The following is a 14306-nucleotide window of genomic DNA, read 5'->3' on the forward strand; positions in this document are numbered from 1 at the left end:
CAGCCTTTCTGTCTTTGTCATTCTAGCAAACCAATTGAAGCTGAGCACAACTTCAATTTATCAATGGTTACTGCCTTTGTAAGCATGTCGGCTGGATTTTGAGCTCCTTGGATCTTTTCAAGTATTAACACCTCATCCTCCAACAGAGATCTGATGAAATGATAACGAAGTCCAATATGCTTCGTTCTAGAATGAAATGCTGAATTCTTTGCCAGATGTATCGCACTCTGACTATCGCTGTGCAAGACATTCTTCGTCTGATCAAAACCCAATTCTGCCAACAACCCTTGTAACCAGATCATTTCTTTGCTAGCCTCGGTGATTGCCACGTACTCTGCTTCTGTAGTGGATAAAGCAACAATCTTTTGTATCTGCGAGATCCAACTAACAGCAGTCGTGCCAACAGTAAAGACATAACCGGTAGTGCTTCTCCTGCGATCTACCTCACCGGCAAAATCTGCATCTACAAAACCTTGTAGTGCTACATCACCTCGTCGAAAGCATAAGCATCTATCAGTAGATCCACGTAGATATCTCAATATCCATTTTACTGCTTCCCAATGCTGCTTTCCTGGATTTGCCATAAATCTGCTCACAACTCCCACTGCATGAGCGATATCTGGTCTAGTACAGACCATGGCATACATCAGACTTCCAATGGCTGAGGCATAAGGAATTTTAGCCATGAAGTCTCTTTCCTCCTTAGTCTTTGGAGAGTGCTCTTTGGATAGGCGGAAATGGTTAGCTAATGCTGAGCTAACCGGCTTAGCACTGCTCATGTTGAATCTTTGCAAGATTCGATTGACGTAGTTGGCCTGAGACAACTGCAAAACACCTTTTTGCTTGTCTCTGTAAATTCTCATCCCGAGAATTTGCTTTGCTTCTCCTAAGTCCTTCATCTCGAACTCCGCTGAAAGCTGTCTTTTCAACTTCTTGATTTCGTTCAAGTCTGAGCCGGCTACTAACATGTCATCAACATAAAGTAGCAAGATGATATAGCTGGACTCGAACCTCTTGAAGTAACAACAATGGTCAGCATTGCACTTCATGTAGCCATTTTTCTGCATGAATCCATCAAACTTCTTGTACCATTGCTTTGGAGCTTGCTTCAAGCCATACAGGCTCTTTTTCAACTTGCACACCAGCTTCTCCTTTCCTTTGACAGAGAATCCATCTGGTTGTTGCATGTATATTTCCTCCTCTAAGTCACCATTGAGGAAAGCAGTTTTCACATCTAACTGCTCTAGATGCAAGTCCTCCGTTGCGACAATACTCAGGACCGACCGGATTGTTGTCAACTTTACAACCGGAGCAAAGATATCTGTGTAGTCAATTCCTTCTTCCTGTTGGAAACCTTTGACTACCAATCTTGCCTTATATCGCTTTGAACCATCATGCTCTTCTTTGATTCTGTACACCCATTTGTTGTGTAGAGCTTTCTTTCCTTTGGGCAACTCAACTAGTTCCCACGTCATATTAGAGATAAGAGATTTTATCTCTTCTTTCATTGCAAGCTCCCACTTGACAGAATCTCCGACTTGACATGCTTCTTCATAGAATTCAGGTTCACCAGCATCGGTCAGTAACATTTGATTCATGTACTTCCTGTTTGGAACATGAGGTCGAGATGACCTCCTGGGTATAGGAGTTGGAGCTGGAACTGGAGACTGTGGTGGATCAGCCTCAGAGTTGGGCTCCTCCGTCTGCAAACCTTCATCTGTTTGCTTTGATGTACTGCACTCTGCAGTATCATCTGGATCAACGTATGTTGGATCGTCACTTGTTGTGTCGGTGGACTGCACTGCATTCCTGTCCTTGTACATCACATTTTCATTGAATATGACATTCCTGCTTCGAATGACCTTCCTGTTTTTGTCATCCCAAAAACGGTACCCGAACTCATCTCCACCATATCCAATGAAAGTACATTTTAGTGATTTGGAGTCGAGCTTACTCCTGGCATTATCACTAATGTGTACATACGCGACACAACCAAATACTTTCAAGTGAGAAAGTTTAATTTCTTTGCCGCTCCAAACTTCCTCAGGTATTCTGTACTCCAATGGTACAGATGGCCCATGGTTAACGAGATATGCCGCTGTGTTGACAGCTTCTGCCCAAAATTGTGTTGGCAGTCCTGCATGTATCCTCATGCTCCTAGCTCTTTCTGTCAACGTCCGGTTCATGCGTTCTGCAACTCCATTTTGTTGTGGTGTCCCTGGCAACGTCCTTTCTAACTTGATGCCATCCTGGTAACAAAATTTCTTGAACGCCATATCTTCGTATTCTCCACCATTATCGGATCTCAACTTCTTTATCCGTAAGCCAGTTTCATTTTCCACCATGGCCTTCCACTTCTTGAACGCCTCGAACACCTCTGACTTGTGTCTCAAGAAGTAAACCCACACCTTTCTCGAGTGGTCATCGATGAAAGTCACAAAGTAAGACTTTCCGCCATTGGATGAAACTGTTGCTGGGCCCCAAACATCTGTGTGGACTAACTCAAGCTTTACTTGCTTCGGAGTTCTACCACTGGTATTGAAACTCACCCTCTTCTGCTTCCCGTAGATACAACTTTCGCAAAAGTCTATATCAACAGACTGAAGCTCTGGTAGTTTCCCTTTCGAATGCATATACTTGAGCCCTTTCTGGCTCATGTGCCCAAGTCTTTGGTGCCACAAATTTGCATTCTTCTTGCTATCAGCAACTGCAATTGTCACACACGCATTCATCGTTGTGTATAGGCTTCCAGTATCCTTGCCACGTGCAAGAATCATTGCGCCCTTAGTGATTTTCCAATAATCACCTGAGAAGTGTGTATCACATCCTTCTCTTGACAATTGCTTGACGGAGATCAAGTTCTTCCTCAACTCTGGAATGTGTCTCACGTCCTTCAATTTCCATACAGATCCATTGAGTTTGATCTGTACTTCTCCTATGCCCACCACGCTGCATGGGTGATCATCTCCGAGATATACTTCTCCGAAATTTCCCGACATGTAATTTATGAAGGAATTTCGATTCGAGGTGGCATGGAAAGATGCTCCAGAGTCTATGACCCAATACTCGGCCCTTTTCTCCATGGAACATATCAAGGCATCGCCTTCTTCTTCAGCCACAACATTGGCTTCGGTCTTTGTCTCGTTTCCCTTTGAAGGTACTTTACACTGCGTTCTGTAGTGTCCGACCTGACCACAGTTCCAACATTCAACAGACTTTGATTTGTTGGAATTCTTGTGGATCCTGGAGCTCTGCCTGCCATTCCTTGACTTGCTCCGTCCACGCCCTTGACTTCTGTTTGAGTTTCTGCCTCTGCTTTCTGCATTTAAAGCGGCACCTGAAGTGGAGACTACATCTGACTGCCTCCGGATCTCCTCGGTTAAGATCATGCTCACGACATCATCGAACTTCATTTTGGACTTACCGGCAGAGCTGCTAATGGCCGTGACTGTGCCATTCCAGCTCTCAGGTAACTGCCCAAGAATTAACAAAGCCCGGACCTCATCATCGAATTTGATGTCCACCGTGGTAAGTTGGTCCGTCACTTCGTTGAACTCGTTCAAATGTTCTCCAAATCTTCCGCTCTCCGTCATTTTCATATTGAACAATTTCTTGATCAAATGAACTTTATTTGCTGCAGACGGCTGCTCGTACATGCTGGATAAAGCTTTCATGAGAGACGCTGTTGTCTTCTCATGCTTTATGTTGAAGGCGACTGACTTTGACAAGGTCAGTCTGATTGCGCCGAGTGCTTTTCGATCAAGCACCTCCCACTCGTCGTCCTTCATATCCACTGGCTTTTCCTTCAAGGGCTTATACAGGTCCTTCTGGTACAAGTAATCCTCCATTTGCATTTTCCAAAATCCAAAATTCACACCATTGAATTTCTCCATTTTGGAAATTTTATCGTCTGTCGACATTGCTCCCACTCGATCAAAAAACACGATAATTTTCTCAAAAAATTCGTTTCTGATGTGGAGGTTCAGTTTACACTGCAACCACAGAGCATACTAAGAATTTTAAAAGAATAATTACCGTTGCGCACGAAACACTGTTCGCAAAATTTACTATTCACGAATTCACTATTCACGTGAATAGTACCAGCGCAAGAAAAAAAATTTCGCCACCAACGTGGCTCTGATACCAGTTGTTAGGAAATTAGACGCAACATTTTGGATATCGACCGATATGAAACGAGAAAAATAAATGACACCGATATTTTTAACGTGGTTCGGCCAAACTGCCTACGTCCACGGACCCACACCAATATATTAGAGAATCTCAAAAGGAGGAGTACAACAAAATTACCACACTGTATTTTGTATCTGCCTACGCAGAGGCTATCTCTCAACTCACTTTTATCACTCGTGTATAACTTCCACACTGAAGTTTTCTCTCACAAGATTTTTCTCTCTCTATTTCTCTCTCTATCTTTCTTAGCTGAAAGCTTTGTTTGATAGTTGTTTTGGTGTGTTGTGTTGCTGCTGCGAGGAAGGATTTTATAGGGGATGAGAGGTGGTAGGTGGTAGATGGTGGTAGGTGGCAAATGGTGGAGGTGGTAGGTGGCTTACCTACTTCCATTTTTTACTAACATCTCTTCGGTCTGCCAGTAGACTTGACTGCTCTAACAGAAACAAGATTTCTGGCAACAAGAGCAGTCAAACAATCTTCAGCCTCCTCTTCCAAGCTTTTATCTCCATTTGATCTCAGAAATCCCTCAGCTACCCATAGCCTTATGAGTCTCGAGGGCTTAATCTCATAATCTTCGGGAAAAGCTCCCATGTAGAGAAAACATGGCCTCAAGTGACTCGGCAAGTGGTTATAACTCAAAGACAGTATATTAGAGAACTGCTCGCCCGATTGAGCTACTGCAGCACTCACATCATTCGCAACGTTCTCCCAAAAATCTTGTGTCCTGTTTGCCTTGGACAAGAGCCCTCCGACGACATGGATGGCAAGAGGAAGCCCTCCACAGTTGCTTGCAATGCTCCTTCCGATCCTTTCCAATGCAGCAGGGCAATCCTCCTCTTCTTTAAACACCTCTTGGCGAAGTAGATTCCAACTTTCCGACTTGCTAAGCAATTGCATCTCGTGTTGTTTGCTCTGTGAGTTGATATCTTTCGCCACGACAGATTCCCTAGTGGTTATCACAATTCGGCTCCCATTGTTGTTGTCTGGGAAGTATTTTCTTATCTCGTCCCAGAATATGTTGCTCCATATATCATCTAATACAATAAAGTATTTTCTACCAAACAAGCTCTGATACAAAATATCTTTTAGTGCATTAATTTTCTTCTCAATAAGTTGATCAACTTCTTTTCCAATTATGCAACGAAGAAGGCCTAATAGAATTGCTTTCATATCGTAATCTTGTGAGATTGTGACCCAAGCAAGAGAGCTAAAGACCTCAACAATGAGTGGATCTTGATAAAGCTTTCGAGCAAGAGTGGTTTTACCAATTCCGCCCATTCCAACGATGGGCACGATCTCCAGCTTGCAATGCGTCCCAATCAGCCGATCCTTCAACAGCATCAAGTCTTCATCAACTCCCACCACAATGCTCTTCCAACTCGGATCTTGAAATGGAGAAGCGCCACCCGATGAAGTGTTATCAGGCAGTAGCTGCAGCACTTCTTCAACTCCGAAAACAAGTTCCTGCGACGCTACCCCTTGTTCCATTACGGAATCAAGTTTTTGCATCACTTGCTGTAGATCTGGTGTGAGGAAAGCTAAGCTCACATCACCTGGCTTCGAAAGCATTTGCTCCACCATATGAGATTCAATCATATCTTCTGCTTCATGTGCTGCTTCACGGATTTCACTCTCCAAACTAGTTTCTGCTTTTGGGAGTGGAGAGTTTTCAAGAATTTGCTTAAGAGAAGCAGATTTTTGGAGGAGGGATTGGAGTTGTGGTTTGTTGTGATCAACAATCCAACGTGTTTGTTCAGGATTCAAGAGTTGTTGTAAGATGGTGATGAGGGGTTGAAGATTGTAGGCCATTTTTTCTGATCTATTCACACTCAAAAGATGATCCAATCTAAACAAGTCAGCTGCAACATCTAACTTGTTGATGAATTGAAACTTTGCCCTTTGTTGACTTTGAACAATTAATACAGAACTGTTATTTTATACTAATAAATTGATTAGTTGGCTACAATTTATTTAGGGTGGTTATGGTTTGCATGATATGCCTTGAATCTATCAATGATATACTTTTCACATGGGGCTTCAATTATATGATCTTGAAAAGAAGCCTTTAATTTTTATATTTTTATTCTAAGTTGTAAATCTGCACCCTAGTTCAAAACTTGGAATCTGCACCCTTTTTCAATAAGGAAAACCAAACTACATACTGAATGGCATAACAATATTGTATAAATTCATTAAGTGTCAATATTCATTATTTAAATTATATTGAATTCAATAAAAATCAATGCAAAAAATATACCGGATGGCATAGCAATTTCTAATAGAAAAGATTAAACTTGGCTTAGTGGGTTGCGCCAGGCCCGTGCAATAGTGCAACGCATGGGCGACGCTTGAAGACCCAGATAGCAAGCTATCTTAATGGGCCTTCCCCCTCAAGAAATAAATTTAATATCGTGTGGGCCGATGGCCCACATATCAGATATTAAACTGATAAGAACAGATACTACACTTGATCTTAGCCAAAAGGCCGAGAAAGGTATGAGCTTTTACATACACTCACCTTCCGTTTTATATTTCATTTTCGAAGATGACTTTCTTATCGTGTTCGATGTGGGAAGAGAAGTTCGAGATTAATTAACCCTAGCGTCACATTAGAGCCAAATATATTCACTGAATCTACTGTGTGCCTAACAAATTGGCCACTATTGAATTACAGTACTTTATTTTGGAAGTTATGAGCAAATTTATATTACTTATAGCAAAAAAATTATGTTAATTTATAGTTTTAAATTTGAAATAGTGTATAATAACGCCCACGAAGCTTTACTCAAGTAGTAAAGCTGAGGCAACCAAAGATTCTCTTTTGTGAGAGGCTTTGAGTTCAATTCCACCTGCATGCGGTTTATAGTGGTGATGAATATAATATTAAATTTAATGCGTATTGAATAGTATAATATTAAATTTAATGAGTATCAAGCTTCGCGGGATGGATGGAGTAATAATTAAATTTATAGATTGTGAAACAAATAATTTAAATCAATTTCATTTTGAGAGAAAACCATCAATATAACAAAATTAATGTCTTCATTTAATACTCTATAGAGTATATTAATTTATTGAGTATTATTAAAGAGGTTTCCAATATTTTTTACTTTTATTAAATAAAATAACATTAATTACACGTACAATGTGCGTTCTTTTCACTAGTCATAAAAAATAGTACTCCCTCCGTCCCAGGCCAATAGGCCCAGTTCATTTCGGCACGGAGATTAAGAAACTCATTTTTTAGTAGGTAAATGGTGTGGTCCACCAATAATTAAGGTTTTAAATGTTCTCTTATTTTTTCTTAATCATATTTGCTTCATTATCTCATTTTTCATTTAATTTAACTAAATTAAATTTGCATTGCAATTTATTGCACGAATTAATCAAGGGAAAATCTGGAAATTAATTAGAGGAATCAAACACAATGAATTCCAGATCTGCAACCAACAGAGCATATTCAATGGAAAAAATTCAGCAAATATGAGAAAAAATTCAAGAACGGAACTGCAACAGATCTGCAATCAACAGAGCATATTCAACAATTCAGCAAATTATCAGAAAAAATGCCAAAAAAATCAAGAACGGAACTTTGAGAAAGAAAAGGGTGGAGATGAGGCAACCTTAAATCAAGAACTTAAAAATCAAACTCTGAAGAAAAAAAAAAATCCAGATCTGCGAGGTGGAGAAGGTGGAGGGTAGAGGCGGTGGAGGCGGTACAGGCGACGGAGGGCGGAGACGGAGGACGCGATGGAAGGTGGAGACGGTAGCACGCGGTGGAGACGGCGACAGAGGTTCCGAGATCTGGTGGGGGAGAAGAGCGCCATGGCCGGGAGAGGGGAGAAGGGGAGCGGCGGAGGCGGTGGAAATGGCGGCGGCGCTCATCGTTTTGAATGGAAAAGGCGGAAGAGGGGAGAAGAGCGCCATGGCCGGCAGAGGGGAGAAGGGGAGCGGCGGAGGCGGTGGAAATGGCGGCGGCGCTCATCGTTCTGAATGGAAAAGGCGGAAGAGGGGAGAAGGAGAGGGGAGAAGAAAAAGTGGCCGGCAGAGGGGAGAAGGGGAGCGGCGGAGGCGGTGGAAATGGCGGAGGCGGAGGCGGTGAAAAAGTGGCCGGCAGAGAAGGAGAGGGGAGAAGAAAAAAGTGGCGAGTGAATTATTTGAGTTTTTAGAGTTTTAATTAGGGGTGTATATCACCTTTAATCAAGTAGTTATATTTTTAATTAGAGCCCTAATTATTTCCAATTTTAGACTGGGCCTATTGGAGTGGGACGTCCCAAAAAGGAAAGCGAGCCTATTGGGCTGGGACGGAGGGAGTAATGAATATGAAATTCTTGAAAATAATGAAAAATAAATCATAAAGATAAGTTCTTATGCCCTTAAGTAACAAGAAAATGAAGTAGAAATACTTGCATACGACAGCATGTCTTAAACTACATTGACAGACAATCTAAAGAAATTGAGATTTTATTAAGGAAAAAAATTATAAAAAAAATCTTGAAAGTACAAGCACGTTGACTAAAAGATCAAGTCTTATTTTCAATACATAAAATTATTAACAATATTTTATATGCAATAGAAAAATTAGAAAAACAATATATAATTTTAACAAACTCAAGAATTTCACTAATCAGACTTTATTTTTTACGGTATCATATTTGAAGCACTTGCAATTTAAAAAATAAATCTTCAAAATCAATGAAATATAATTTTTTGTCTAATAAATTTAAATTTACTAAATATTATACTAATAACTCTGTTGGGCAGGCGCTTGGCCTTCAATATTGAAGGAGGGGTCCGGTCAAACAACAAAATGCATCATGATAAGTAGAAATTTGGAATAATTTATAAAATTACAAGGCTTAAATAAACTTGAATCTCCCAAACACACATAGCTCCACCTGCATCTCCAGCCTACTGAAACCACAGTAGAAATTCCGGATTTAAAATCTTTCCCCTTCCAAACGCTCAAGATCAGACCCCAAATAAACTTGGATTAAGCATTAAAACTTGTACACAAGCATATATTCAAGAAAGTTGAACTCAAATCTATGAAGAACTCAACATTGGTTACCCGAGAGAGCTCGCATTTGGACCTTGCACAATCCAGCATCACATACGAAGTTGAAGGTCATCGTTACCATTCTCACGTTGCTCCTCGATGATCACTGTAGCTGAAGCCACAACGGAAGGGCTGCATTCATCCAACTCGATTGTTTGGAGTGTCGGAATGTCTCCAATACATGAGGGGATCTCCTCTAGAGCAGAGCAGCGCCGGATAACAAGGTGACGGAGTCTTGGGAAGCTGCTCTCATCGGCTTGCCAATGCACAAGTTGCACTCCTTCAAGCAGCAGGAACTGCAGCTTGCCGAACTCTTGCTGCGCTGCATTCCATTCCTGTGGGTACTTGCCTTCGAACTTGCAATCTCGAAGTTTGAGAACTTCAAGATTGGGTAACTCCTCACAAAGATATCTCATGAATTCGGGAACTATTTCACATTCTGTAAGAGACAAGTTCCTCAAAGAAGGAGGTAATCTGAATTCTGATGGGGAAACGAGAATTAACTTTGATGAGATGGAATAGCCGGAAAATTTCAATGTTTCAAGTTTGTGCAGATGGGAAAGGTCAGTACTGCAGCCCAAACAGTTCATTCCCAAGTATTTTATGTTGGGGATTCTGCCAAGGAAACTGACGCTTGGATCGCTAAGGGTAAAGATGGTCTGTAGCTTTTCTAGAATGAAGCCTCTGCAATCTCTCTCTTCCTTATTGAATATCCATGTTTGATAAATCACGAAATGTCTCAACTCTGTCATCTGCCATATCTCAGCTGGCAGTTCAATGCTCCTCGAACTTGAACAAATCACTAAGGTTTGCAGATTCCACAATCTTGAGATGTAAGAAGGCAGTTCTTCGGAATCGCAGGAGAATGCCAAGTAGTGCAAGTTGAAAAGGTACAGTATTTCTGTTGGAAGCTGTGGGAACTTGATCTCGAGTATGTCCAACACCCTCAGCAATCTTAGGCCAAAAAACACAGAAGATAGAATCTCACGTGATGCAAGACCGGTGCAAAGAAAAGAACGAGCAAACGACATCAACTCTGCCGAACCATACACATCTCTGATGCGATAAGATGGATGCACACTCACACGGCGTAGGCTGTACACTGAATCTTTGTTCACCATTCCAACTCGCTTATTCTTAACATGCACAAATCCCTGTTCTTCCCCTTTCTTTAAGCATAAATCCCTCATCAGATCATGAATCCCGTATCTCTTCGGTCTCCCAGTGGACTTGAATGCTCTAACAGAAACAAGATTTCTGGCAACAAGAGCATTCAAACAATCTTCAGCCTCCTCTTCCAAGCTTTTATCTCCCTTTGATCTTAGAAATCCCTCAGCTATCCATAGCCTTATGAGTCTGGAGGGCTTAATCTCATAATCTTCGGGAAAAGCTCCCATGTACAGAAAACATGGCCTCAAGTGACTCGGCAAGTGGTTATAACTCAAAGACAGTATATTAGAGAACTGCTCGCCCGATTGAGCTACTGCAGCATTCACATCATTCGCAACGCTCACCCAGAAATCTCGTGTCCTGTTCGCCTTGGACAAGAGCCCTCCAACGACATGGATTGCAAGAGGAAGCCCTCCACAGTTGGTTGCAATGTTCCTTCCAATCCTTTCCAATGCAGCAGGGCAATCCTCATCTTCTTCAAACACCTCTTGACGAAGTAAATTCCAACTTTCTGACTCGTTTAGCAATTGCATCTCGTGTTGTTTACTCTGTGAGCTTGCGTGTTTCGCCACAACAGATTCCCTAGTGGTTATCACAATTCGGCTCCCATTATTGGTGTCTGGGAAGTACCTCCTTATCTCATCCCAGAATATGTTGCTCCATATATCATCTAATACAATAAAGAATTTTCTACCAAACAAGCTCTGATACAAAATATCTTTTAGTGCATTATTTTTCTTTTCAATATGTTGATCGACTTCTTTTCCAATTATGCAACGAAGAAGGCCTAATAGAATTGCTCGCATATTGTAATCTTGTGAGATTGTGACCCAAGCAAGAGAGCTAAAGTGCTCAACAATGAGTGGATCTTGATAAAGCATTCGAGCAAGAGTGGTTTTACCAATTCCGCCCATTCCAACGATGGGCACGATCTCCAGCTTGCTTTGCGTCCCAGTCAGCCGATCCTTCAACAGCATCAAGTCTTCATCAACTCCCACCACAATGCTCTTCCAACTCGGATCTTGCAATGGAGAAGCGCCGCTCGATGAAGTGTCGTCTGGCAGGAGCTGCATCTCTTTTTCAACTCCGGAAACGAGAACCTGCGACGCTACCACTTGTTCCATCAGGGAATCAAGTTTTTGCATCACTTGCTGTAGATCTGGTGTGAGGAAAGTAAAGCTTGCATCACCTGGCCTCGAAAGCATTTGATCGACCATATGAGATTCAATCATATCTTCTGCTTCATGTGCTGCTTCACGGATTTCACTCTCCAAACTAGTTTCTGCTTTGGGGAGTGGAGAGTTTTCAAGAATTTGCTTAAGAGAAGCAGATTTTTGGAGGAGGGATTGGAGTTGTGGTGTGTTGTGATCAACAATCCAACGTGTTTGTTCAGGATTCAAGAGTTGTTGTAAGATGGTGATGAGGGGTTGAAGATTGTAGGCCATTTTTTCTGATCTATTCACACTCAAAAGATGATCCAATCTAAACAAGTCAGCTGCAACATCTAACTTGTTGATGAATTGAAACTTTGCCCTTTGTTGACTTTGAACAATTAATACAGAACTGTTTTTTTTTTTTTTTTTTTTTGATCGGGCAAAGTCATGTTAGATGTTAGTAATTAGTTTACCCCATCCACTCCAAGAACCACCTTATCTCTCCATTCACCAAGATCCACCTTATATCTCCCATCTCCAATTCGCTCCCAAGAGGGATCGAACCCGGGTCACTTCACTTAAGTGAGGACCCGGTGGCCAGTGGGCTAAGCCCCCTGGTTATTTTATACTAATAAATTGATTAGTTGACTACAATTTATTTAGGGTGGTTATGGTTTGCATGATATGCCTTGAATCTATCAATGATATACTTTTCACATGGGGCTTCAATTATACTCCCTCCGTCCACGAATTAAAGCCCCGTTTGAGGGTGGGCACGGAGACTAAGAAAGCTTAAAAAGGTGTTGTAGATGAAATATAAGGGTAGTTGACTAAAGTGATAAAGTAGTTGACTAAAGTGTTAAAGGTGTTGTGTGGTGGGTCCACTAGTGATAAAGTGTAATAAATATAGAATATAAAAATGATAAAGTTGTTGTAAGGTGGGTCCATTAGTGGCAAAGGGTAGTAAATATAGGAAAAGAAGAAGAGTAAAAAGGTACATAAAGCACAATAGGGCTTTAATTGGTGGACAAAAATTTAAGTGCAAGTAGGGCTTTAATTCGTGGACGGAGGGAGTATGATCTTTGAAAAGAAGCCTTTAATTTTTATATTTTTATTCTAAGTTGTAAATCTGCACCCTTCTTCAAAACTTGGAATCTGCACCCTTTTTCAATCAGGTCAAACCAAACTACTTACTGTTTATTTGATCAAGATTGGGATACTTGAATGATTTGGTTACCTCTTCGCTTTATTATTGTCAATGCATCTTCAGATTTCTCCACGAATTAATGCTTTTATTCACAGTACTCTACATTGAATTATATACTTTAATCAAGCTTAAATATATGTTGTGCAGTTTACTGCAGATTTGACACCTCTAAAAGGGGAACAATATTGTATAAATTCATTACCAAGTGTGGATCTTGATAATATTCATTATTTACATTATATAGAATTCAATAAAAATCAATGCAAAAAACATACCGAATGACATAGCAATTTCTAAAAGAAAAGATTAGACTGGGCTTAGTGACCGAATGACATAGCAATTTCTAAAAGAAAAGATTAGACTGGGCTTAGTGGGGTGCGCCAGGCCCGTAAAATAGTGCAATGCATGGGCGACGCTTGAAGACCCAGATAGCAAGCTATCTTGATGGGCCTTCCCCCTCAAGAAATAAATTTAATATCGTGTGGGCCGATGGCCCACATATCAGATATTAAACTGATAAGAACAGATACTACACTTGATCTTAGCCAAAAGGCCGAGAAAGGTATGAGCTTTCACATACACTCGCCTTCCTTTTTATATTTCATTTTCGAAGATGACTTTCTTATCGTGTTCGATGTGGGAAGAGAAGTTAGAGATTAATTAACCCTAACGTCACATTAGAGCCAAATATATTCACTGAATCTACTGTGTGCCTAACAAATTGGCCACTATTGAATTACAGTACTTTATTTTGGAAGTTATGAGCAATTTATATTTACTTATAGCAAAAAAATTATGTTATTTTATATATTAGTTTTTAATTTGAAATAGTGTATAATAACGCCCATGAAGCTTTATTCAAATAGCAAAGCTGAGACAACCAAAGATTATCTTTTGTGAGAGGTTTTGAGTTCAATTCCACCTGCATGCGGTTAATAGTGGTGATGAATATAATATTAAATTTAATGTGTATTGAATATAATATTAAATTTAATGAGTATTGTATAATACTCCCTCCGTCCCACAAAACTTGAGAATTTTTTTTTCGACACGGGTTTTAAGGAGTTAGTATTTAACACGGGTTTTAAGGAGTTACTAGTATTTTGTGTGTTAAGTGTGGTATGTGAAAAACGTGAAAAATTAATAAAGAGAAAAACTTTTGTCATATAAAGAAATGCTCAAGCTTCCTGGTACAATCCGAAAATGAATATTGCTCAAGCTTCGCGGGATGAAGGGATTAATAATTAAATTTATAGATTGTGAAATAAATAATTTAAATCAATTTCATTTTGAGAGAATAACAATAAACCATCAATATAACAAAATTAATGTCTTCATTTAATACTTTATAGAGTATATTAATTTATTGAGTATTATTAAAGAGGTTTCCAATATTTTTTACTTTTATTAAATAAAATAACATTAATTACCCGTACAATGTGCGTTTTTTTCACTAGTCATAAAAAATAATGAATACGAAATTCTTGAAAAGAATGAAAAATGAATCATAAAGATAAGTTCTTAT

The 14306-nt window shown here is 40.1% G+C and overlaps 2 protein-coding genes and 2 non-coding genes across 5 annotated transcripts; all 4 read right to left on the reverse strand.

The window, feature by feature from the left end:
* Nucleotides 1-4587: 4587 nt before the first annotated feature.
* LOC130993076 (putative late blight resistance protein homolog R1A-10) lies at nucleotides 4588-6320 on the reverse strand. The gene has a single exon (XM_057917798.1). It carries the CDS (start codon nucleotides 5998-6000, stop codon nucleotides 4588-4590), a length of 1413 nt encoding a protein of 470 aa, XP_057773781.1. The 5' UTR covers nucleotides 6001-6320.
* Nucleotides 6321-6493: 173 nt separating this feature from the next.
* Nucleotides 6494-6689, reverse strand: LOC130996363 (U2 spliceosomal RNA). The gene has a single exon (XR_009092545.1). It is a non-coding gene; the product is annotated as a U2 spliceosomal RNA (small nuclear RNA).
* A 2295-nt stretch (nucleotides 6690-8984) lies between these two features.
* Nucleotides 8985-11979, reverse strand: LOC130991741 (putative late blight resistance protein homolog R1B-16). Of its 2 annotated transcripts, none has more exons than XM_057916115.1 (2): nucleotides 9263-11979; nucleotides 8985-9102 (listed from the first exon to the last, which is right to left on the reverse strand). In XM_057916115.1, exon 1 carries the CDS (start codon nucleotides 11863-11865, stop codon nucleotides 9301-9303), a length of 2565 nt encoding a protein of 854 aa, XP_057772098.1. In that variant the 5' UTR covers nucleotides 11866-11979; the 3' UTR covers nucleotides 8985-9102; nucleotides 9263-9300. The 2 variants fall into 2 exon arrangements, with proteins under 2 accessions (XP_057772098.1, XP_057772097.1); XM_057916114.1 differs by having other exon boundaries at nucleotides 8985-9105.
* Nucleotides 11980-13151: 1172 nt separating this feature from the next.
* Nucleotides 13152-13347, reverse strand: LOC130996397 (U2 spliceosomal RNA). The gene has a single exon (XR_009092578.1). It is a non-coding gene; the product is annotated as a U2 spliceosomal RNA (small nuclear RNA).
* Nucleotides 13348-14306: the final 959 nt, after the last annotated feature.

This window comes from Salvia miltiorrhiza, chromosome 7, assembly GCF_028751815.1.
Source record: "Salvia miltiorrhiza cultivar Shanhuang (shh) chromosome 7, IMPLAD_Smil_shh, whole genome shotgun sequence".
Classification (NCBI taxonomy): domain Eukaryota; kingdom Viridiplantae; phylum Streptophyta; class Magnoliopsida; order Lamiales; family Lamiaceae; genus Salvia; species Salvia miltiorrhiza.

What these genes read in the sequence shown, in the direction of transcription:
- LOC130993076 (XM_057917798.1), bottom strand. Translation starts at nt 6,000, where the DNA reads ATGGCCTACAATCTTCAACCCCTCATCACCATCTTACAACAACTCTTG.
- LOC130991741 (XM_057916115.1), bottom strand. Translation starts at nt 11,865, where the DNA reads ATGGCCTACAATCTTCAACCCCTCATCACCATCTTACAACAACTCTTG.